We start from the raw sequence: 25,807 nt of genomic DNA on the forward strand, positions 1-25,807 counted from the left end.
CTCTAGGATCAATATAATCATGGATTTCTCTCACATCGTCACTTCACTGTTTGGATTATTTCAGAAATCAAAGTAACAGTTGAAGCAAGAAAATTTCTAGCAGAAGAGATGATTGAAAATAAGTGAAAGCCACGTCGCTGAATGCCTACTATGTGCAAGCACGGTGCTCACACCTGAAAACTTTAACCTTTACAGTTCTGCAAGGTTGGTCTCACCCCTATTTTACAGATTTTTTTTTGTGAAGATTTTTATTTATTTGAGAGAGAGCAAGTGAGCACGAGGGGGGGGGCGGGGAGAGGGAAAAAGCAGGCTCCCCGCTGAGCAGGGAGCCCAACTCAGACCTCAATCCCTGGACCCCAGGATCATGACCTGAGCTGAAGGCAGACGCTTAACGGACTGAGCCACCCAAGCACCCTATTTTAGATTAAGGAAAAAGAAAAGGCTTAAAAAGTTTGAATGACCTGCCCAAGTTCGTCTAGTTAATGCTGGTGCTGGAATTTCATCTAAGATCTCTCAGAGTTCAGAGCCCACGCCCTTGGCACCGTTGAAGCCACACCTCTCATTCAGGTAACTGTGCACGTGCTGAATCAGTCAGGGCTTGCGTCACCTGTGACCCAAAGCAGAGAACAACAGAGGCTTCGGGAACGGGCGAGTTTGAGTTGTCTGCGGTGCAGAGGTAGCTGGTCCAGGGCTGCAGGGTCCCTCTGAGGCGGCAAGAACAGAAGCTGCTGTGTTCCTGTTGCTTGGCCCTGGGAGGACTCGTAATGCCAGGCTGGGCCAGAGTTCCAGCCACTACCTCTTCGCTTAAGCTGGCCAGAGGAAGGACACCCCACATCTTGAAGGACATGTCCCAAAAGTCGCTCAAGCCACTGGCCAGAAACAACACCTCGCTCCCAGGGCAGCTGGGAAGGTAATCGCATTCTAGATCAGAGCTAAGGGAAAAAGGGGACTGAGACACTGGTAATGGCCTCTGCCACCACGTGCTTACAGAACATGCCAGGGATCAAATGTATGTCTTAAACCCTTTAAATTCCCTTGTGTGACAGTGTATCTTGCTGGCAAGAAGGGAAACATTAACTCGTATTTCTCTGGATGTTTGAATATTTCATGAAAACCAGTAACAAACCCTCACTACCCACCATCCAGAATGAACAAATGCTAACATTTTCCTTCGGATCTTAGAAACAAGTGGACTCTGATGAGGCCGCTCTGTTGGCACACCCCACTTCCGTTCCTCTCCCGCCCTTTCTGGGGGGAGAGGGGGCAATTACTTTTCTGAACAATGTTTCCCAGTGAGGTTGCTGTGCTTTCTCTTCATAAATAACAACAGTGTTTTTTAAAACTTATAAATGACATTCATTTCATCTTCTGACAGCCTATTTTCCTTCAATACATTCTCTGCCTTTCAAGATGACTTCATAATTTTACTGTACAATAATATGCGATCAGTATGCCCTCTTGTTCATCAGTATTCCTAGTCTTATTACAGCCAATTCACCTAGTTCTAATTAGAGGAGGGTGGCAAGTTTTCAGACTAAGCCTGGGAGAAGAGCCCAAAGACCTGGCTGCTATTTCCCCTGAAGGGACAAGAAAGAGACAAGGTGGGAGGGGGGGTGGGTACGACAATTAGGAGGAATTAGAGATAGAGGTTAAACAGAAAAGAAGAAGATAAAGAAAATCTACTTATGGGGCGCCTGGATGGCTCAGTCGGTTAAGCGTCTACCTTCGGTTCAGGTCATGATCTCCATGTCCTGGGATCGAGCCCCACATCGGGCTCCCTGCTCAGCGGGGAGTCTGCTTCTCCCTCTGCCTCTGCCCCTCCCCTCACTTGTATTCTGTCTCTCAAATAAAATCTTTAAAAAAATCTACTTATATCTCTAAACGAAGAAAAAATTAAAATACAATGCATATTTTCAAGTCCATCACACAGAATGATCCACATGCTCAACACTATCCATGAGGCTTTCAGGAAAGTCTTTGCCATCAGAGACTCAAGTTTTAGAGCTCATACATAACTGAAGATTCCTTCACTTGAAGATTCAAGGATATAAAGAGAGAGCCTCACTGAACACAGAGGATATATTTTAAGCCGTTGAGTTCAAAGTTACTCTCAAGACTAATTGTAAAAATTGCCTACATAATCCATCCTCATCCTAAAAATGGACTCATCACTGATCCATATACTTGACCACACTCACTTTCGACCATTCTCCGTTTTTTGAGTTAATATTCATCTCTGCTACAGAATGGATGGCATAAATATCAGCCCTATGAAAAAACTTTTATTAAAAAAGTTGTTTTCCATAAATGATGAAAAAAAAATTAAAAACTTCTGAAAATAGTGAAGAAAAAAATCCCAAGGCAGAATATGCTTTGTTAAATCTGAGCCACCCGCCTCCTGGATCCGTCACGCTTTATGGCCAGCACCGTGCCAAAGGAGGAAGTGCCATATACATTGATTTGCTTCCACCTCCACAATTTAAATCAGAGCAAAACACCAAAAGATATATCTTATTGAGAATTACCTATAAAATCTCAAATTAAATCACCATGGTTATACCCTGAGATGCTAGTCTTGAAACATAACCATATATGTTCAATTAGTTTCTACCTACCACTGTCCTTGAGGGAAAAAATACAGTAATCAACAATAGGTTAAATCGAAATAATTTAAAAATCAGAACTGGAGTCATGGAATCAGGTGAGAAAAAAAATCTATGATGATTTTAAAACAAACTGAATCTTTGACAGATCATGAAACAGAATACAAAAGCACTGAATCATATAAAAATACTACGTGAAATCCACAAAATAAAACAGAAAGGAGCATTTGTATGTGTTAAAATAATTTAATTCTCCCTGTACATTTCTGTCCATGTGAGCCAAGAGAAATCAAGAATGTATACTTTACAATATGTACCTGTTTTGAGACATTCAAGTCAATTCAGATGGCAAAGTAGAATTCAATCACTAATGAAATGTTTAAAAAATATATATTAAACAAAAAAAAATGTTTTTACAAGATAAAAAATAATCTTCCACAATGCAATAAATTGCAGATCACCGAAATTTTAACTCTTTAGATGACTTCAGTTCAGTTTTTGGTTTCAAAATCTAGAGACAATCAAAAAGAAAAAGCGTTGGCAGAATTTCTATCTGTTTTTACGTTTCTCTTTCTTACTTCGACTACTTGTTACACTGTTTAAAGAACATGATGAAGGTGCTCTTGCATGACCTGTGGCCTTCAGATGGTCAAAAAGTTTATTCCGGGATGGAAATTCACTATGGCAGGTTGCACAGCTGATAAGAACATCACTCTGAAGAGGGAAAAAAATCATAAATAAGAGCAAGTGTTATTAACTGAGAGCAGTGATTTAGGTTTTCATGTTGAGATCAACAATCAAATAATTCAAAACAAAGACCTTTTAACAAAATGACGGCCATTAAGACAGGCTCAAAAGAGGCAGCTGTTCATAGAAGTCCCATCAACCGACTCCATCAACTTTAAGAGGCCTGAGGCATTCAACAGTATGCACCGTGTGGACTAGACTGAGGCCTTAGATTTCAAGGTAACAGAAAACTGAGCAGTAACTGTTCTGTTAGCCTGCTATTCCCAACGTGCCTTTTACTTTTACAGAACAACGGTAACAGGAGCACAGATACAAATTCGACATTCGTCAAGAAACACTGTTGGTGGAGCCCCACCTGTACAGCGGGTGCAGAAGGGCTCACCAAAACATCTTCAGAATCCAATTGAGAATTCAGATTATAGTGCTGAAACAAGGTCCACTGAAAATATGTCAATATGACTTTGACCTACCACTGTCTGTGGTTCAGCAGGTACTTGGACAGATTTCTTCGTATCTTTGGCTTTCTTTCCTTTGGGTTTAGGAGCACTGGAAAATCAATCATAGAATTCTTAGAATCCAATAATAATGTATATATAATAATGTATCCCTTTCAATTGTTATTTTGCTCCCAAGAAGACTCAAAAGAGTGACATGCACTTTAAAGGCTAATTCATTAATTTTAATGGCCAACCTAATTAGTTTTCACATCTTAAATGAAGAGCTTTCAAGAGCAACTTTAAATCACAGTAGATGTCAAATTTGACACCAAAACTAAGGAATTTACTTAAACAGCTGAAACACAAGCTACGACACGTTACAGGACTGTGCGGTTCCCTGCCCTCCTTCTCCCAGAGCTCCAGGCCCAGCTCCAGGCCTCCACCACCGTGTTTGCCCCATTGACGCCAACTCCTAAACGCCCACGTGCACTGCGCCACCCCGTCGCTGCTGCTCCAATGGTCATAAGCGCTGGCAACTCAGGCTCCCACTTTACTCTGTCATTTGAACTCTTTCTCACGGTCCTAGACAGGGACCTGACGCTACTTACTGTTCAGACCTTTCCTCAAGAAGTAAGCTCTGGAGGAACAGAGGAGGCAGGAGACAAGAAAGTAAGGCAAGGCGGGAAGGAGAGGACCAGGAATGCTCTCTCCCCCGAGAGAGACCTTCCTCTGGCCAGCCACTGTGACCCTGTGAGGCAAGAACATTCCGGGGCCCCGGCCAGTAGGAAGGCCCCAGGCTGTGGATACAGATCCTGGTGACCTGCACTGTGGGGCCCAACACAGGACGGCAGCCATGAGCATGGACACACGGTTCTGGATGCTCCAGACAAGTGGGGCGCAGCCTCATCAGGAGACTTGTTCTCATGTGAGTGTCAAGGATTACTGATCTAGGATGAAATAAGGACCTCAGCAGGATAGAAACTAGATCAAAGTGCCTTTCTGATTCGGGCCATGTTGCTGAAATGTCTGTGACCACATTCCCCTAGCATCCTCTTCCCAACACACTTCGTCTGTATACAGTGGGATGTCTGTCTGGATAAATGTACAAGTCACTGATACACCTGATCTGCTTCATCAATCGTGGGAAAGGTGTTATTTGAGATATGAAAAAATATTTTCCCTACCAACATTAATTAGAAAACACCATCAACTTGACTTACTTCTTAGCTTCACTTTTTGGATCATCACAGAGTTCGACAGTCTCAGTGACACGGATACTTTCTTGGGGACTCCCATCCAATTCTTTGGCACGGTCTTGATTTAAGTTGGTATCTTCTGATTCAACCTTTACTTCTTCTCCAGTTCCATTTTCATTGAAATTATCATCATAATTCTAGGTAATAAAACATGTATGCATTACAAAATAAATAACAGTAATAATCCCAGCTTATGATACCAAATAATTATACTAAGCAATTACAATGTCCTGTACGCTCTGGAGGAGTAGATCTTCAGGAAGTAAAAAGAAAAAGCAGGTAATAATTTAAAAACATGAATGCTCATTACAGAAATATTAGGAAAAAACTGGAAACAATCCATATGTTCAATAAGTGAATGGTTGAATTATGGAGGAATTATGAAGTTCTTAAAAATCATGTTTGCAAAGACAATGATTCAATTTTGTGGAAGAGTACTTACAACATATTACCTAAAATATAAAAGAAAATTATACATAATGTCTGATTACAATTTAATTCCAAGTAGTATCTATTGGCAGAATTAGGAGTGGTATTTATAGTTCTCTATATTTCCCAAATGATCTGCAATGAGCACCTATTACTTTTGTAGTTAGAAAAAAAAAAAAAAACAGCAAATAAGCATTATAGAAAAGACAAAGCTTGGCAAACATACCTTCACTCTGTGAAGAGTGTTGTTGTTGGTTTGGGTTGGGGCAACATCTTGCCACATTTGCTTTCCCTTCCCTTCCTCCCTCCTCTCAGCACACACACACCCCACCCCCATACCCAGAACGATGAAAGTAAGTTACAGATGGATATCATGACACTTCCCATGTGTCTCCTAAGAACAAAAACACACTCCTACATCCCCACAATACTCTCTTCATACTCAAGAATTTAATGCTGATGTGATCTGCTCCATAATCCATATTCACAACCCAGTAACATCCTTTCCTTGTGAGCGACAATCAAGGACCATATGCTGCGTGTAGTGGTTATGCCACTTGAATCTCCTTTGTTCCAGAACCACAGCCCTACTTTTTGTCTTTCATGATATTGACAATCTGCTGGCTATTCTATTCCACAGTCTGGCTTTGTCTGATTGTCTCCTTAGGATTAGATTCAGGTTACACATTTCTAGCAAAAATATTAGCACCAAAATATCTATTAAATTCAAGATTTATTTTTTTGCAGGTAATTTTGTCTTTGGAATGTGTCCCATGGAGGGTGTTCAGAGTACTGTGCTCAAAGATGACTTAAATTCCCCCTTTCTGTCAGCCAGGGTCCTCTGTTTACATTCAATTTCAGTTTTCTGGGTTTTCTTTTACCATCCTGTTGGGTTATGCAATTTTTTTTCTGACCATACAGAAAACTCTCCCAGTCTGAAGTTTCCTGATTCTTTGTATTTGCTGCTCTTCAATCTACTAGTTCACGTCTCCACGCTACCTTCCCTTCAAAAAGAACTGAGAAAACACTGGGAAAAGTGCTACATACAACTAGGTCTGAACTGGGACTTTCTTCCTGATAGAATCAGAAATCATCAACAAAAGGTATTACTATAAAGGAATACAGCTTTGGAGGGGAAAAAAAATGGGGTAGTAAACGAAGCATTTTCATTGGTAAGGAAACACAAATACATGTGTTTATTACTGCAATCTATAGGACCTACCCTTCCTGACTCGAGACAAGATAGGCTTGGGTTAGGTATAAATCTCTCTTATCTTGTGTTTATTCTAGTGGTGCTGGAGAGAGGAAATGTTCTAAGCTAATGACTATAGAGTCTCTGGGTAGAAGACGGTATGAGTCATTTTAAAAAGGAACACAGAACTTGCTATGTGGTTTTATAATTGAAACAAAAGTTCCAAGTCACAAATTTTAACAGTGATAAGTTCATGTATCATGTATCATTTTTGGAATATGAGACAGATAAAAACTACTTTCAAATATATAACCATTTAAATAGATAAGCCAAATCTAAAGTTTTACAAAAAATTATTAATGTGTTAACTAAATTTTCTTAAAAATATTTTCAGTTTTCAAAAAGAACTGTAACATTTAATACTTAATATAAGCTAATATAATGAGATTATATTAAAGTAGCACAGAAATCAATTCCATTCCCTTAAGAACCACCAAATATCCTTAGTAAAATGGACAAGCTCGTTGGGTGTTTATACGTCTGCAGGATTGTTACACATATATAACATAATAACTTTTTATTTAAAAATATTCTTGAGATTGGATTTAGACGCCAGGTGTGAAATTTTAGCTACTTACATTTCTGAGTAATACTAAGAAACATTTTTTCAAGAATTATAATCATTACACATTTCTAACCAAACGTTTCTTTTGCAAAATTTCATTTGTTGTTAGCAAAAGAAACCTAGATATACAATAATCAACCCTCAGATTTTCACATATTTCTGATTTTAACTGTTATCTTGATTTAAAGACCCAGTCATCACATGTGTCCAGGTATTTTTTTAATATGATCACTCAGCTAATTAGTATCTGGGAATTAATTTCATTTGCAAAATTTTAAGACACATCGACGACAGTAATTAAGTAAATTAGCTACATACATATTAATGGAGGTAAAATGATGAAAAAAGAGAATTGTTTTCAACTCCCTTCAATCTGTTTTATAATCAACATAAAATTATAGAGTGAAAAATCCCTTTCCTTAATACAAACTATACTGAGTAAACAAAAGCAGTCCAACTTTATGTTTGATATTTAATGTTAATAAAGCTTTTTCAACATACCTGTGCTGGTTTCTGTTTCTTTTTCTTCTGCTTTTTGGAAAGCCTAAGAATAAATATAAATCAAAATGTCAAATATTTAACTCTGTGACTACTTACTAAGTGAAGAAAAAAAGTACTAAAACACTACTGATACAGAGAGAAGTGAAATTTTAAAAGTATTTAATATCATAAGATATTAAAAAGAAAATATTCACATTATCATTAGAAAATTAGAACGGTGGTTCCATTGATGGTAATTAGCATATCAATTACCTAGGTACAAAAGTGCTTTTAATAGTCATAATATATTCTGTAAAAATTCTATTTGACATCATGCTTTACTCGTTTCAATACTGTAAGTTCCCTTATGCAGAAAAAAATGTGGAAAAATATTAGCATAACAGAATAACTTCTTAGATAAAATAGCATTTAAATGCAATCTCATCTCTAATGTGGTATGTCTAGAAGCATTTTTAGAAGTACTTTTGTTTTGGTGCATCTTCTATTTCTTCCTCAGAATTGGCATTCAATGAATTTTCATCAGTTGGAGGTCCTGAAAAATTTTCTTCCTCCTCCTCCAACTGTTGTTTTAACAAGGCAACCATTTCCCGATGCTTCTTTGATTTTTCATGATTCCTCATGCTGAAAGAACAATCTGACATTAGTAACCACAACAGGATTTGTATGTGCCCAAATATGTGGCTGAATAAATGCAACCACGTTAAAATTCATTTTTCCCCAGTACCGGAAGCAAAATGTTGGGGATCCTGCAAAGAGAAGCAGAAGAACCCTGTCAGACCTCTCAGGCAGGAGGACACGGCCAGCCCACAGTGGTGCTCTTCTTCCCTGTATCCCAGCATTCTCCTTTCCCTCTGTCCTTTCATCTACATATTTTCTTCCCATTTTTTTTGGTCAAAATCTTTATTATTTTTATTTTCCGATTCTTAAAATTCAAGACTTCTCCACTGTTTCCTCTTAATCACTGAGTATTAGCCAAGCATGTGCACGTTCCAGGTTGCACTGTGGGCTTTGGAAGATGCTGAGAAATTACAAGACAACATTCCAACTTGAAGAGAAGACTGCTTGGGTTACGATGTGAGGGCCTCAGGTACCAGAGTAGTTTACCCCCTTTTGCTTTTTTCAATAACTGTCTTTCGCCTTCTCAAGAGGGCTCTCTCTTCTCACTCCCACCTTCCTAAATGTGAGTTCAGACACATCTACACCCGTCTGCCTAAAACTTTCTGAGCCATGTCTCTTTCAGTGCATCTGTGGGCCATGAAGTAACACTCCACAAAATAGGGCTGACAACACTTAAGTACCAGAGTTATTAGATGAACAAGAAAGTAGGAAACTTACGTCCATACTATCCACTTTATCTCATCTGTTCAGACTTGGGTTTTCTAGTCTCAGTTGCTACTCTTCCTTTCCACTAAAATTCTCCTTCATACCATGGTTTCTTAGAAAAATTGGAACATCTTGTGCCAGAAAGTAAGTGCTCAAAAAAATGACTGGGATATGTCAAAAGGACACAGGGGCCACCGTGGAGGAACTCTCACTAATCGTATCTGGAAAAGTTTGAGCATGAAAAGTACAGGAATAAATTCGAAAACACTGAAAAACTTCACAAATTCATACTCATAATAGATAGATGGATGGAGGAAAGGTAGGGCTCTTATTGAGAGCAGAAGGCCTACTGAGGACTAATAACGGAGAAGGAGCACTGGTACTAGAAAAGCCCCCTTTTGGAACCATTATGGTGCCAAGTGCCATAAGCTGAAATCATCAATGAATGCCAAATCTAGGACATTCTGAGGAGCAAGATACTTGCCTAACTTTAAAGTGTCTCCCCACAGATTAAATAGGCTATAAGGTAAAATCTGTCGCAAGGGGAAAAGAATGCTAACTCTACAGTGAAAAAATCAGACAGCGTCCTGGCTGGCTGATCAAAACTATCACCACCAAAGAAGGGCAGACAGATGCAGACATTGTATGCTTCTAGAAATGAAGACCCGAGAGCAGCACGACATGATGATGCAGTATTCCAGCTGGAGACACAGAATCTAATCATGAGGAGACGGACACTCAAGACGATAAATACTCCAGTAAAAAAAAAAGGTTTTAAAGGGCCCGTATTCTGGAGTTAACAATGGCACAGACAAGGGAACTGATCCAGATTAAATAAGACTAAATAAATCAACGCAATCCATGAACCTAGACCGGATCCCAATTGGAGTGGAAGAGACTCCGTACAGGACGTGAACAGAGGATGTGCTGACAGAAGGGGGATTCGGGCGGTAAAGGAGATGAAAGGAACATATCAGTGTTAACAAATTTCCTGAAGCTGACAGTGGTCCTGTGATCATCTACCAGAACAGCCTTATTCTTAAGGAATACATACTGAAGTATTTAGAGGTAGACAAGCATTATGCACGTAACCTACTCTCAAATTTTTCAGGGAAAAACGGTGTGTGGAGCAGGGGAGGTGGGGGGAGAGAGAGAGAAGGGGTGCACAAATGGGGCAAAATGTCAGGTGAATCGGGTGCTCTGTATTCTGTCCTTGCAACTTCTAAGTCTGGCATTGTTTCCAAATAAAAAAATAATTTTTTAGATCTCCTTCACTGTTGCTTTTGTTTTCCCGTTTCTGACTCTTCTGCCCTTGCCACGTCTCTTACCACTCTACAGTTTTTTCCCCTCGGGGTTCCACACCAACACCTTTTACGACTCCCACGCCCCCCACTGGCATCCTTCGGTCTCCTTTCTCCTTCCCTGAGTGTGTTTTCTTTCTTTGTCCCTTGCTGACTCTACTTTTGTTTTCTGCCCTCTTCTTTCTCCTCTCTTTATAATAGTATCCCTTTAAATACTTCTCTCTTCTTCCTCGTTTCCAAAAGGCGAAGTCCCTCCGCTTCAGCAAGTAAAATTTAGGCAGGACACGTTTAAAGTTCCAGGTTGGCAGCACACGGGAGTGTGATGGCTGGAAGGGGGTCTGCCACCAACAACAGAGACTAGCTTTGATCCAGCCTCCTCGTCTGTGACCGTGCCTTCTTTGTCGCAACAAGCAGCAACATGGAGGTGCATCCAGGTTTTAAAAAGCAGCATGAATGAGAATCAGCACAACGTGCTTATTCACCACCAGTACAAATTCTACCTCCTCTGCTGGCCAGAAATCCCCCAAGAGAACATGGAGGAGGGCTGGTGACCCACTGCTACGAGCACTTTCTTTTTAGGGCTTTCAGTGTTCTAGTTCACCTTGGAAGAAAAGGGGAGTCCAAAGATCTTAAACTTACGACTTTTCCGTCTTGAAAGATTTGTCACACGCTGGGCAGTAAAGGTCATCGTACAGCTCAGCATCCTCAGCCTCATCACTGTCTTTACCTGAGAGAAGGAAGCCGACAGTAAGAATCCTGTTTGAATAGAACACAAATCTAAAACATGTTAACAAATTACATGTCTTTAGTAACAATCTAATATCGCACAAAAGTTAGAAATTGTATTTCCTTACAAAAAAACAAGTAACGTTACCAGGATTTGAGCTTTTTAAAAGCAGTCCTGAATTATAAGGGGAGGCTTCCAAATCAACCACATTATCTTTCCAGTTCTTCTCTTAAGTCTACTGAGAAGACTCTAAGTCTTCTCAAAGTTCTCAGTGTGAGCTAAGTTCAGAAAATCAAATGCCACTTTCATAGTTCTACCACAAAGCAGTTCTTTCAACAAAGGTTTTTCAGTTTCCCCCTTGAGCAAGATTCGATGCAAACACATTTGTAACTGTAATCTACTCTTAAATGCTTTAGTTTATAACACTCCATCACTATTTGACAGGCTGGTCATTAAAGAGCATATTATATGTAAACTTTAACATGTCTTTATACCCTTGTTTTTTTATAAGCTTGGGGCTTTATTACAATGAAATAATTACTATCAATAAAGTCCACAAAATCTAAGCAACTCAAAGCCTGAACTAAAAGTCTTTGCAAAATCCCATCTAACTTTATAAGAAATAAACAAGTAAATTGACTGCTACTGAGATCAATAAATGGGATCATACAATGAGATCAATAAAGATCCCAAGGTATCTCTTCTATAGTCTACATTTTGGTTCTTTATAAGTAAGTGATATTAACAGGACTTTGAAAGACATTCTCATTGAAATCCTAAATGATCAAAACTCATTCTACCTAGTATTAATGTTTAATAAATGGTGTTATTGTGCAATTACCTGTACCCTTTCATTATATAAACGAGTAATCAAATAGTTAATAAAGGATGTTGGATTTGAAGTCTAAATCTCGATCTAAAAATGAACATATGGCAGGCCTATATGCCAAAGCTTCTCAGAATCTTATCTTCCTCTTCAGTAAAAGGGAAATCATTCTATGAGCAAAACATACATGTAAGGGGTATTGTGTAAAAGCTCTTGCATGTGAAAGCGCTTCATAAATTTTACATAAAACTCTAATTATGCCACCTCACGTTTATAGAATGCATTATAATTTTCAAAAGACTTGCTCAAAAACTACTTCTAAGTCATTAATAGAAAATTTCATAATCATTTTGAGTAAATAAAAGTCCATCATTTTGTCATTTGGCTACTAGTCTAAAACAACACTTTTACAGATAAGGTGAAACCGTGCTAGATCCTTCCACATTATTCCTCATGGACTAGCTAGAGACAACTCAAAAGGTCAGGTTATTCTCCACAATGCCTACTCCTCTCCTGTTCAGGTAGTCACATGCTCTCACGAGAGAGGCACCAAAAGGACAGTTTTCAGGACACCAGGAGGAGCCCCTCAACAAAGTCAGAAATGAGAGGAAGAATTTATATACACTACGTAGACTCCTGTACAATTTTTGCTGGAAAGAGCTGCTATTAAAACTTGACCTACTGAGCTTCATTGCAGGTTTTTAAGTAACCAACAGTCACACCTGTCAATATGCCTATTTGCCAAATTTATTTATGCAGCCAGAAGCATAAACGGTTTAAAGCATGGCCAGGAAAGAGTTTATTAATCAGATAAACTCTTGTTTATCTGTAGTAGTCTCGGGATTAGACAACGTCAGTGGTCTACCTTTGCTTAGCCTATACAATATTGTTTTTCATTTTAATTGTCTGCCACGTTTAAGAACTGGAAGAGGCCCCCTAAAAATCCAGATTTCCAGCTCTGCTTAGAAAGCAAATGGACACGAACACCCCGGCAACACGGGTCCCAGCAGCAGTGGAGTGGACTCTGGCGTTCCCAGGATGCAGCCAGGCCCCCACTTCCGACTGCCCCCTGTGAGCACCCTGGGTGCACAATGCCTGCGCACAGAAACATTCACTTTCTCGAGTTTCCTAAGGAATGAAGTTACCATCGTGCCCATCTTTGAGCTCAGATTCCTCTGTGTCATCTTCATCTGATCCATCTCCAAACTCCTTCTCATAGCGCGCCTCCATCTCCTTGAGCTCCTTCTCCAGGTCGGCCACGGTCATCCAGCTCTGTTCCTTGTACTGCTCGGCCAGTCTAGACACACAGCACAGCCCCACTTACGCTGAGAATCAGGTCTCCACGCTGGTTCTACTTACCCCATAGGCTTCCAACCCATGCCCTATAGAGCTTCTTCCTCCACTGTCAGTGTTGAGTTCAAGTGGGGGCAGTTGCTTATCTGTTATGTGGTTGATTTTAACTACTCTATTAGATAATGGGTTTTGAAACCTATAACTCTTAGCAAGTTATTAAAAGTCTTGAGGTGTTTTTAAATCCTAAGTGGCGAGTAAAGTGCTAATTTTCCAAAAATGAAGGGTGGGGGGGGTAGAATTTATAAGAGGTGAATAATCTTTAAAAGAATGCTACAATGCTCTGGACACAATGCTTTTACACTAACTGCAAGTAACAGAACATTAAAGGCACGAAAACGAACTAAAGATCTGGAGTGTGCCATCAAAGAGGCAGGACTGCGAGGTGGGGCAGAACGGGGGCACTGCACCGGCATCTTGGGTCCGAGGCCCGCCTCTGTGACTTCCCAGCTATGGGATCTCGGACCCGTCTGCCTCGTCTCCTCAAAAGGACAAGGAGAAAAGCCAGAACTTACTTTGCAGAACTGCTAGGACAAAAGCGCATAGAACAGGGCCTGGTCCAGAAGAAGAGATCAATGGACAGTCATTACTATTACATCTCACAAGAGTCTGGAAAGGATCTCAAGTATAAAGGACCTCTGAAGGCAAACATGCAATGCAAGGGTGGCTGATGCAGCCAGGATGTGGATGTGGCCCTCCCACCCCCGTGAAAGCGCCCCATCAGGCCTGGCCCCACATCTCTATGGGGCAAGGGGCATCCCAGTGCATCCCGTACTTGGCCTGCTTCAGCTTCTGCTGCCGCCTCATCTCCTCCGCCTTCCTGGCTTTCTCGGCGTTCTGTTCCTCCACGAGCTTCCGATGCGCCTGCACTCTTCTGTCTCTCTTACGGATGAATGCGACCAGCTGGCGCACAAGCTCGTTCTTCTCCTTCCTTGCTTTGTCGCGAATCTTTTTGTTTTCTTTTTCCATGGCTCGTTTCTCCCAGCGGTTTGAAGCTTGTCGTGTATCATATTCTTCCTTCCAAGCAAAGTTCTTCTGAGTGCAGAAACTCTGCCAATAGGCATAGAAAGGATGGACTACCTAAAGACAAAAAAAAAACAAGTAAAATGCTGAGGTGTAAGATTTTTTTCCTCAGCAAGGCAGCAAATATCAGTGATGCAAAACAACTTCTCTTTTTTCATATACATAACATCACTACTAGTCAATGGAGAAGACAGTCCTCTTAGGGCTTTACAGAATAAATCACTCTCCAGAACAAACTGAATGAGGTGATGAATGGGATGGGACCCCGCTTAAAAAAACAGGAAAAAGTAAAGAAAGATGCTCTGAGGCGCTGAAAGTCCCTCCAGGAAGGGAGAGAGAGGAAGAGACTTAGTCACAGTATAGGACCAAGACCTAGGATCCATGCTTAACTAAAGAAATGGGGACGGGGTGCCTGGGTGGCTCAGTTGGTTAAGCGATTGCCTTTGGCACAGGTCATGATCCCAGGGTCCTGGGATCGAGCCCCACATCGGGCTTCTTGCTCAGTCTGGAGCCTGCTTCTCCCTCTCCCTCTGTCCCCCCTGCTCATGCTCTCTCCTTCACTCTCTATCTCAAATAAATAAATAAAATCTTAAAAAAAAAAAAAGAAGAAGAAGAAGTGGGGAGAAAACACACTGGTAAATGCTAATTATAAAATGGCAAAGCAATTTTCTTTTACCGTATCATAGTCACTCTGGGAGTCTCCAAAAGTGGGGAAATCTTCCATCTCCTCTTCTAACACAGATTCTAGTTCTTCCTTCGCAATCATTTCAAAAACGTTACGATAAACTGTATAAAAGCCCTAAAAAACAGTAGCAGGAGCACAAATTCTTAATACTTTTATAGTCTAATCACCGATTATGATTTTAAAATGTAACATGAAAAACTTTAACATTAAAGAATTAAGGGCTCAAGCTCTGTCACTGCAAGAGCATTTAGGTTTCAACTGGAGGTTTTCATATGTTGACAGTTTAAATATGAAGGCAATATTTTTTCACTTTTCAAAATGAACACTGTTTCACCTATTATAAAATAATTTTGAGAATTTTCTTTGTTTGAAAGTCTCGTGCTTGGTCAGAAATTAAGAGTTCATTTACCTTTTCATCATCTCCATAACCAGAGTAACAGGTCACAGTGAAATAGTGAAGCAAATCTAAGCTGTCGTCTTGATATTCCCCATCAAGCCCACCTTTAAGTAGAGCCTCTCTATGATTATCATACCTAAACAAACAAGACAAATTAGTATCCCCTCAGTGACCACTGAATAAATAAGATTTCAGAAGGACGCTTTACTCTGAAACAGCCAAATTATTATACATTTTAATGTGTCCAATCCATACTAAAAAAAATTTTTTTAAATATCAACATGAAATCCTTCAGAGAACTGATTAAAACTATGACTGCAACTTCCAATACGATGGAGGCATTGTACAGTACTCACCCACATGAACAATGCAATTTAACAAGCCAGGGAATTTCCATGACTCCCCCAGAAAGTTAACTGCATTTCTACAGGTAAGAAATATTACTAAATAGGTCAGCACTGGACATAATCTGCTCCACAGACTGATTATATATTTGTGATCAGATTTACCAACATAGACCAGAACAAGACCCTTCCTAGGTTTATGTAAACAATCTGTGAGTTTCACATACACACAATTACTCCTTATAATAACTCTATAACGTTAGTTCTTACCCCCAAAGATATAACAGGAAACTGAAGCTCAGCGATACTAAACAATTTGTCCATAATCACAAACCCAATAAGCAGCAAAGCTAGAATTCCAAACCGGGTCTCCTGCACTAGAAGGACAGTGCTCCTAGTAACTGTGCAGTCTGGCCTGCAGGTCACAGGAGAGTTAATAGCAGGGGCTTCAGACAAAAAGACAAGAGAGTCCTTAGCACAGGAAGGCCTCCTGAGATCTGGAGAAGCGGACAGAGCCAAGGAAGTCAGGAAAGAATTTCAAATTTCCTAAAGGAAAGCAAAAGCATTTCTAAGGCCATATCTCCAAATTTTTTAGGAGGAGAAAAATGTAGGATTCTCTGATTTTTCACCTAAAAGACAACTGTTAAAAGAATTTTTTTTTTACAGCTTTTCTCTCTCGAGAGCCAGCTGTGTTGTACACTGTTTAACACACACAAGACTCGCGCAGCAACACTGAACACCCACCTGCTCTTTATAACAGCAGGCTCTTGCACAGTTATGTCCGGGCTTAAAATCTATTCCTTTGTAGGAAAAAGTTCATCAAGAATCTGAAAACTTAAATTTAAACATAGAAATTTTTGTCTGGGGGCACCTGGGTGGCTCAATGGGTTAAGCATCTGCCTTCAGCTCAGGTCATGATCCCAGGGTCCTGGGATCAAGTCCCACATCAGGCTCCTTGCTCAGCGGGGAGTCTGCCTCTCCCTCTGCCCCTCCCCTCCCATGCTCACTCTCTCTCTCTAAAATAAATAAAATCTTTAAAAAAAAAAAAAAAGAAATTTTTGTCTGAAAATGGTATTAAATTGTCAGATCATCAAAAGTAAAAGTATCTGTCATAGATACAGAAGCTTAACTCCATTTCTTCGTATAAAGTAGTTCTTTATACGCAATTCTTGCTCTGAAGCACTGTTTTTAAGGACAAGTCAACATTCTTGTCTAACGCCAGTAAACTTGTCATACACCAGAGATCCCATTTAATGAGAAGTTACTTCACAAGTATCGAAGTTAAATCTATCCCATATTGCCAAGCTTTGTTCCGCCACCTATAAAATGAAATAATTGGAATATTCACCTCTAAGGTTCCTTACGACTCTAATACTGCATTTTCTTTATTTTATTTTATTATGTTAATCACCATACATTACATCATTAGTTTCTGATGTAGTGTTCCATGATTCATTGTTTGCGTATAACACCCAGTGCTCCATGCAGAACGTGCCCTCTTTAATACCCACCACTGGGCTAACCCCACCCCCCACCCCCACCCAGAACCCTCAGTTTGTTTCTCAGAGTCCATAGTCTCTCATGGTTCGTCTCCCCCTCCAACTCCCCCTCCATCTTTCCCTTCCTGCTATCTTCTTTTTTTTTTTTTTTAACATATAATGTATTATTTGTTTCAGAGGTACAGGTCTGTGATTCAACAGTCTTACACAATTCACGGCGCTCACCATAGCACACACCCTCCCCAATGTCCATCACGCAGCCACCCCATCCCTCCCACCCCCCACCATTCCAGCAACCCTCAGCTTGTTTCCTGAGATTAAGAATTCCTCATATCAGTGAGATCATATGATACATGTCTTTCTCTGATTGACTTACTTCGCTCAGCCTAATACCCTCCAGTTCCATCCATGTTGTTGCAAATGGCAAGATTTCATTCCTTTTGATGGCTGCGCAATATTCCATTGTATATATACACCACATCTTCTTTATCCATTCATCTGTCAATGGACACCTTGGCTCTTTCCATAGTTTGGCTATTGTGGACATTGCTGTTATAAACATCAGGGTATTTACCCCAAAGATACAAATGTAGGGATCCGAAGGGGTACGTGCACCCCGATGTTTATAATACTGCATTTTCTATAATGAATAGGTGACAGATACCTCAGAACACACCGAAACATCTGACAAATATACATTTTTTTAGACCTTCTATTGATAATTCTTCCCAACAAAATACACTAAGATAGGAGGGACAGTGTGACGCTCACCATGCTCTTTCCTGAGGGTCACTCAACACATCATATGCTGCTTGGATTAATTTAAATTGTTCAGCTGCTTCTGCGGCATTCTCCAGATTTTTATCTGTTAAAATAAAGTCACAGATATTCAGTCATCAAACAGGTAGAGGACAGAATCTAAAAGGGACCTCTTCCATCACAAATGCCATAAATAGATGAGGAGTGTACAAAACAAAGAAAAACAATCAGGGAAAAGCAAAGAGATCCTGGTGAGAGTTGATAATCAGGGTATGTGAGAAGTAACTACTTGAGTAGAAATTGCATGCTTTCCCCTAAGCCTTGGTGCATCACTGAGCACTCAATCTGGATATCCACAAATGGAAAACCCTGAGTAGTATACATTTTATTTTTAGAAAAAGCAAAATATATATATCAAATCAGTAACAGAAGGACTGTTACTATTTAGTGCTAAATTATGTTTATTGTTCGCATGGTCTTTATGTTTTTTCTTTTTTATCAACGTAGACAAAAATAAATCTCATAAGCTTTAAAAATATATACTAATTATTCTTCTCTTAGCTGTGCTTCCTTAACTATGAATCAGAGAGCATCTCTGCCTCAGGGAGGTAGGCAGCTTCCAAGATGGCCCCCAAGGATCCCCACCTCCTGGCATTCACACCCTGTGGAGCCCCTTCATAGGTCACCAGGGTTGGTCTGTGTGACCAACAGCAGGCAGTAGAAATGATGATGGCACGCTAAATTACTTCTGAGATTAGTTTATAAAAGGCTGCAGTTTCCATGTTGGGCTCTCGCTCTCTTGGATCACTCTGGGAGTAGCCAGCTGCCACAGCAAGAAGACACTCGGGTGGCCCACGTGGAGAAGAACAGAGGCCTCTGGCCCACAGACAGCAAGGAAATAAGGCCTGCCACTACCATGTGAAAGAGACTGAAAAGCGGATTTTCCCAATGAGGAACCCTGAGCCCAAACCACCCAGCTAAGCCATTCCCACACTCTGATCCTCAGAAACTGAGTCCAATATAATGAATGTTTGCTGTGTTTATAGGTTTAAGCCCTAAGTTTTTGGTAATTTGTTATGTAGCAATAGATACCTAATATACTCAGAAAGTAAAATATTTTCAATCTACTCTGGAGCATACCAAAATCTTATAAGCTACAACGCAATACTTGCCCTCTAAGAGGCCAGAGGAAAAATAGGACAGAAACACATTCCCTAGGAATAATCTTGCAGCCTTAGAACAAGACCGTTGAAGGCATCCTGCCTCCTCTTTTTAGGTACCATCACACTGGGTGTCCAGTCCTTCAGGCGATTTTCTGCTCGACCACTATCACGGACAATACTTTCTCTAGTGCAGCAATTTGCCATAGCTCTCTTTACTAAGATGCTTTAACCTAAAAAGCTTTCAATATCATTTTAGAATCATGGTAACTTTAAATCAAAAGAAGAAAACTCTTCCATCCCCGCAGCCTAGCTGTAAATGGCAAGTAATACGATGCCAGTCTAAATCCCCGTCCACAGTGCAGCCCCTCTGAAGACAGCCAATGGTTATCTCAAAGTCCACCTTCCCCCGGGACTAAATATTCCCATTTCTCATGACACACCATAATCCTCTACTTCTAATGCAGTCACAAACAGGCACCAATAATCAAGGAGCTATTCATTACTTCCTCTTCTTCACACTCTACTTTTAATCACTAGAGCTCATTACATTAACTTTCCACAACAGCATCACGTTACATCATTCTGAATTTACAGCTGACAAAGTTTCATGCAGGTTTCATACTGACAAGCCAAGTGGTAACTATATAACGGACTTTTTAAAAACTCTGATAGAGCTCTGGATCCATTCTGTGGCAGACATTGAAGGTTAGTTCACCCAACACCTCTCCCCTTTTCTCTTGCAGCCTCTACTGTGGAGGCTAAGCTCAAGGACTTGCTTTCCAGCCTCCCTTGCTGCTAGGAATGGCTATATGACACAGCTCTGATCAATAAGGAGGTCAGCACAAGTCTATTAGTGTATTTTCTTTCCTTCCTCTTTCTTCTTGTCTTGCATGTGGACATGATGTTTGGCGCTTCAGCAGCCATCTTGAGACTGTGAAGAAAAAGCCAAGAGATTCAGTGATATTAAGGAACAATGCCAGCAGGCACCTACCTCCAAACCTTCTTGCGGTGAGAGAGAGAAAAAAAACCCTTTATTTATTGGTTAGGTTTTCTGTTATTTCCAACTAATACTACCAAATTCCATCTCGTTGTGGCCCTGTTGCAATCAGGTTTTAGGTAATACAGGACACTCAGTGCCCTGTTGCAATTATTTTAAATTTTGATCCCCACTCTGTGAAAGATACTACTAGCTGCCTACCCAGTATCTAGTCTCTTCTTCTTCCTAACAAAACCCTGATTTTGTTCACATTAGTAATGTACCCAGCTAAAAAATTCACCTCCCCAGACTTTCTTGAGGTTGCGGAGATCAGGTGACCCAGTTTTAGCCAATGAGAGAGAAGCATACACCTACCAAGTGAAACTGCCCAGGAAAAATTGTATTTTCCATATGAAAGAGATGGGCTTTGGTGGCACTCACCTTATGGCCTTACCTCAGCCCAAAGTCAGGGTATAAAGCCTACAGGTGATTATGAGGATTGAGACAGAGACTGCTAGTTTATTCTCTTCTTCCAGGAACAAGTGAGACCTGACTTTGTGGTGGGCACCTGGTCCCATTATAAAGCCTCCATTTCTGTCTCCTTTGAAGCTTCGCATGACTGTGACTATGCTCTGATGTGTAACACCTGTAAGAATGTTCCATGCCTGCTTTCAAGAACTTCCTTACAAGGCAAGTAGCACGCACTCTCTGTGCCTGCGCTATCCTTTCCTCCTCCGCTCTGCTCCCTGGGACCCCCAACGGCCACCCTGGCCAGTAAGTGAGGGCCCACCTGAAAGGTGCCGAGCAGAGTCCACAGGCCTCCTGGAGGAGAACTGCTACACAGCGGCTCGCCTGCCTGTCTCTGCACCTCGATGTGAGAGCAAGAAACTTTGAGCTCTGAGGCTTACTTGCTTACACTTGGTGTGAGCGCTCAAGCCTTAGGATCAGGACAACGGAGGTCTTTGATGGTCTCATCAAGAGCTGGAGCTACCAAGACGAGTCCCCTCTGGATTTCTTGCTAGGTGAGAAAAATAAAACTATTTGGTTTAGTTACTGTCGCCACCTTCCTGTCACATGCAGCTGAACACAGTCCAGATATGCCTTCAAGGTGAGAGTCATGATTTCTACAGCTTTCATGATTCAAAAATACTCATGATTTCTACATCTTCATCAAATCATTCATAAACTTTGTCATAAATAAAAAAGCAGAGTCCCAATTAAGGCAGAATGGCAGAAAACGCCAGCAAATAAATCTTCCCACATAAAACAAAAAAGGTGACTGGGGGAGGTATGTGGGTGGTTCTTCACCTTTTAATCAGTACTGTACTTCGTTGTCCTGTTTCTTCCCACACCCTTCCTTCCTCCTCCAAAGAAGTTTGGAGAAAGCTCAAGCTTTTAAACGCAGAAAGCCCATCAATGTACCAGCTGAAAATAAGATCTAGCCTCTTACTAAAGCGTCTTTCTTAAATAAGTTTTTCAGTCTGTCATATGGCTTATTTCACTTAAATATACCTGAACTGGTTGACTATAATGTTAAACTGAGATCTAAACACATAAGTGCAGTAAGTTAAGGGGCGCCTGGGTGGCTCAGTCGGTTAAGCGTCTGCCTTTGGCTCAGGTCATGATCCCAGGGTCCTGGGATCGAGCCCCACATCGGGCTCCTTGCTTGGCAGGAAGCCTGCTTCTCCCTCTCCCACTCCCCCTGCTTGTGTTCCCTCTCTCACTGTCTCTCTCTCTGTCAAATAAATAAATAAAAATCTTAAAAAAAAAAAAAGTGAAGTAAGTTAAAAAGCAATAATAAAGAAACAAAAAGCCCACATTTATTATTAGCCACACACAAAGGCCACAGGTATTGCAAATCCAGTCATCAAAATTTAAAAGGCATTCTCACACTATTCTTCGTGCTTTTCTCTCAATCCACTCACACACTCTTCTACTCCCTCCCAAACTTTTTTGCAGTGCCTTCTGGAAAATTCCATGGATTGAGCCTTTTAAGTCCTGCCTTGACTAAAGCCAGGCTCTCTGAGAACACCACTTCCCTGCACGGCTTCCTTCTTGGGCTCCTTCAGCCACAGCCCTCATATGGCAGGTCTGGGGCTGGAGCTGGCGTCCTCCTACCTGCTGGTCCTTTACTCACCCCCAAGGGCACACTAGCATTCCTTCCAGATTCATACCATTAGCCAACCCCACCTTCTTCCCCTTCTCACTGACTTTGGGCTGAGTTAGGGCATAAGGTGAATGCCACCAAAGCCCATCACATCACTCAACCACTCCCCCTTAATTCACTGAGAATTCTGGCACTTGACTCAGGAGTTTCCATTCCCAGGTCCTGTGGTCATCATGGTGACTTGAATGTACTCTGACCTCCTGGTCTCCCTACTTCCAGTCTTGCCTACTCCAATCCACTCTCTCCCACATGGCCAGAGAGATACCTGACAAACAAAAACCTATCTTTCCCCCTGCTTCCCATTGCCCTTAAGTTAAAATCCAATCTACCGGGCGCCTGGGTGGCTCAGATGGTTAAGCGTCTGCCTTCGGCTCAGGTCATGATCCCAGGGTCCTGGGATCAAGTCCCACATCGGGCTCCCTGCTCCTTGGGAGCCTGCTTCTCCCTCTGCCTCTCTCTCTGTGTCTCTCATGAATAAATAAATAAAATCTTAAAAAAAAAAAAATCCAATCTACCTCATCCAGTTTACCCCAACTTCCCAGACCTGGCTTATGCTTACCTGGTCATGCTCCCCTCTTTGCCCTTCCTGCACTGTCATGCTTTGTCTGGCCTCCCTCCACCTGTACTCCCTTCTTTCTGGCTTTCGGTCTTGCCTTAGAGGTCACTTCTTCAGGGATGCATATCTATCCCACCCACACAGAAACCCAGTCCAGGTCAGGCACGTGTGCTCATAAGCATCTTGTACTTGCCTTCATACCACCCTTATCCCTCACCAGACTGAAACTACCTGTTTTCCTGGGACTCCCTGATGACTCTACATGGCCGCAGAGCAGGGACCATTCCTGTCTTATTCACACAGTAAAGTGCTCACGGCAGTCATCAAATAAAAGCCTTCCTTTCACAAGGAGTGATCTCACTAGGAAGTAATGTTGACAGTACTGAAAATTATTTTCAGTTGCTAATTAAAAAAAACCAAAAAACAAAGAAATACCTTTAACAATGAAAAATGAGCAGCCTTTCTTTTTGAAGTTCAAATTATTCTTTGAAGCAAAGCCCCTATGTTAACCTCAGAAACATTTAACACAGGACCTTGCACATAGAATGAATTAAACATTTGCTGACTGCTGGACTTAACAAGCCAGCACAGCAAAATATATCAAAATCATGTGTCGCCTGTAGAGTATGTATCCTTTAAATGTACAGGCATCTTCAAACCAAAAGATATTTAGGATGTTATGATTTATGATGACATTCAGAGAAGACACTCACATTTCGTTTCTAACCAGTTTGGTTTCAAAAAGGTTAACTGATGTTTTAGTAACGTTTACATACTTCTTCCTTCCTTCCTTGCACGGATTTCCAATTAATCACCAAATCTGATCATTTTTCCTTCATAGCATCTCCTCAACCCGGCCTTACCCTTCCCTCCCACTGACCCCCAGCCCGGTGTGGGCCCTTCCTTGCTATGGTGGACGCTACCTGACTTCTGTCCCCGTTCCTCTTCAATCCACTCAGCCGCCCCCACAGTATCACACCAAGACATCTTCGACCCTCCCTTATTGGAAATACAAATTTCACAGTCCTTAGCCTAACATTCAAGACCCTTTACAATCTAATCTTAAAACTACACTCAAAAACATCTTCATATTATCATCAAAATTATATATGCATTTGGTCACAAGCATTAATCCTCTTCCTCACACTTTCCCAGCCAGAAGAGTCAAGGAATTCCTAACTTCCTTCTAATTCCTAACTCAAACTCTGATGACAACCCCCATTCCTCTAAGAATATGTTTCTATATTATTTTTGGATTTATTAATTTTGGATATAGCCACTGGCTTCCTGCCGTGATGAATGTTTAGCTTACTTACTTCTTCCTTTCTGATATATATCACATTTGTTTAGTTCCTCTGTTGGTAATCGTCACTTTAACAAACCCATACCTTTATTTCTTGTTCCACCAACTATAGACATTACCTTTTGACTTTGGGTCCAGGCCCTTCCTTCAGCTCTTCTCTCAACCCGTATTTTCAGATTTCCAATTAATACTGCCATCAGTCAAACTGTCACCTGGACCACCTTTTGTCCACCACGATGCTCTTCCCTCTACTCTTAAGCTCACTTTTCCAAATTCCATTTCGCTAGGATCCAGCTAAAAATCTAGGCTCCTCTGCCAAGGGGAAGTCTCGCTGCCCCTCAGGACAAACTCCCTCCCCTGAATTCCTGGGGCATTTATTAGTTGTTTTATTAACCCAACTACCAATTATGTAGGTTGTGCTATTTTGTTTGCACTTGTATTTAACTTTTCGTGGTTTACAGCATGTTTTCCCAGAGATGTCTTAGCATTTCAGAACCTTACTATGGTGACTTGTACATAGCAGAGATTCTATAAACATGCTAATATGTAAACCTCTTATAAGCCTCAAAAAGCTGATATTCAACTACAGCCTTAGTTTCCCAGTCTGAAAGATCAGATTACTTCACAAAAGTCACACAGGGCTGAACTGCCACCAACTAAAACATCCAAAGGAAGCATACTTCTAAGTACACATACAAACTTCCCTAGGGGAAGACACCCAATTAAAACTTTCAATCTGCAAAACATCCGAAGTGGAGTACAGAGGTCTGTGTTTCAACAGCTTACTGGGAAAGGGAAGGGGGTGGGAAGCACAGCTATTTAAAAGACAGTTTACTAGCTTCTTTGTCTTAATTTCAATAAGGGGCCATAAACTACACTTGGGTAGCTGGGATTCCGTGATGAAGTTAAGGGCTGTTGAGCGGCAGAGACTAAAGCAAGGGCCAAACTCGAGAGCTCAGGACTCCTGCTCCTTCGGTGGTGTCTGCGAAGGGGTGGGAGGAGCGGGTGAAGTCGCTAGAATGTGTACTCCCCATCAGGTGCCACTGCGGGTAGCGTCGGGGTGGGTGAGCAGGGGAACGTCTGGGGAGGGACGGGCTGCCCCGGGCTCGAGTGAAGCCTGGGGTGAGGGATGCGCCCGCCGACGGGCGAGGAGGATGCCCGGCGGGAAGAGCACTGCGCAGGGCACCTGGTCGGTGACCCGGGCGGGGTTCCCAGGGCGAGGGGAGTTACAGGGCGGGCAGGTCGAGACTGGCCAGGGTCCCGGAGTTATTCCGGGAAGAGGGGGGCGAAGGGTGGCGGGGGCCCGGCTTTTGCAAGGGCTGCGACGGTTGCGGAGTAGTTACCCGGGTGCCATTTCAGGGCCAGCTTCCGATAGGCCTTCTTGAGCTCCTCCTCGCTGGCGTCGCGCCGCACCCCCAGCGCTTCATAGTGACACTTCATCGCCCGGCCGGGCAAGGGGCTGGGGCCGGGGCCCGGGGCGGGGCCGGGGCCCGGACCGGAGGGTTGGCGGCGGCGCTGCTGGTCCTCTTCGGCAGCGGGAGCCGGGCGCCCGCACCGGGCCAGCCAGCGAGCACGGCGGCGGCGGCAGCGGCGCGGGGTGGCGGAGGCGCGCGGCGGC

The 25,807-nt window shown here is 41.8% G+C and overlaps 1 protein-coding gene across 3 annotated transcripts; it reads right to left on the bottom strand.

The window, feature by feature from the left end:
- Window positions 1-2,830: 2,830 nt before the first annotated feature.
- On the bottom strand, window positions 2,831-25,787 carry DNAJC21 (DnaJ heat shock protein family (Hsp40) member C21). Of its 3 annotated transcripts, none has more exons than XM_021696132.2 (12): window positions 25,533-25,787; window positions 18,037-18,130; window positions 15,435-15,558; window positions 15,017-15,139; window positions 14,093-14,397; window positions 13,113-13,264; window positions 11,054-11,141; window positions 8,253-8,411; window positions 7,791-7,833; window positions 5,008-5,180; window positions 3,821-3,896; window positions 2,831-3,317 (listed from the first exon to the last, which is right to left on the bottom strand). In XM_021696132.2, the coding sequence occupies exons 1-12, from the start codon at window positions 25,627-25,629 to the stop codon at window positions 3,153-3,155; spliced, it is 1,599 nt and encodes a 532-aa protein (XP_021551807.1). In that variant the 5' UTR covers window positions 25,630-25,787; the 3' UTR covers window positions 2,831-3,152. The 3 variants fall into 3 exon arrangements, with proteins under 3 accessions (XP_021551807.1, XP_021551811.1, XP_044772904.1); XM_044916969.1 differs by having other exon boundaries at window positions 2,867-3,317; window positions 3,824-3,896; XM_021696136.1 differs by lacking the exons at window positions 15,435-15,558; window positions 25,533-25,787 and having other exon boundaries at window positions 18,037-18,104.
- Window positions 25,788-25,807: the final 20 nt, after the last annotated feature.

The sequence above is a fragment of the Neomonachus schauinslandi genome, chromosome 7 (genome assembly GCF_002201575.2).
Source record: "Neomonachus schauinslandi chromosome 7, ASM220157v2, whole genome shotgun sequence".
NCBI classification, from domain to species: Eukaryota; Metazoa; Chordata; class Mammalia; order Carnivora; family Phocidae; genus Neomonachus; species Neomonachus schauinslandi.

Excerpts from the sequence above, each read along its gene's own strand:
- DNAJC21 (XM_021696132.2), bottom strand. The coding sequence starts at position 25,629 with ATGAAGTGTCACTATGAAGCGCTGGGGGTGCGGCGCGACGCCAGCGAG. Across the intron at positions 18,131-25,532 it reads GGCCCTGAAATGGCACCCGG|ATAAAAATCTGGAGAATGCC; the intron begins GTAACTACTCCG and ends TTATTTTAACAG. Across the intron at positions 3,318-3,820 it reads CTGCTGAACCACAGACAGTG|AGTGATGTTCTTATCAGCTG; the intron begins GTAGGTCAAAGT and ends TTCCCTCTTCAG.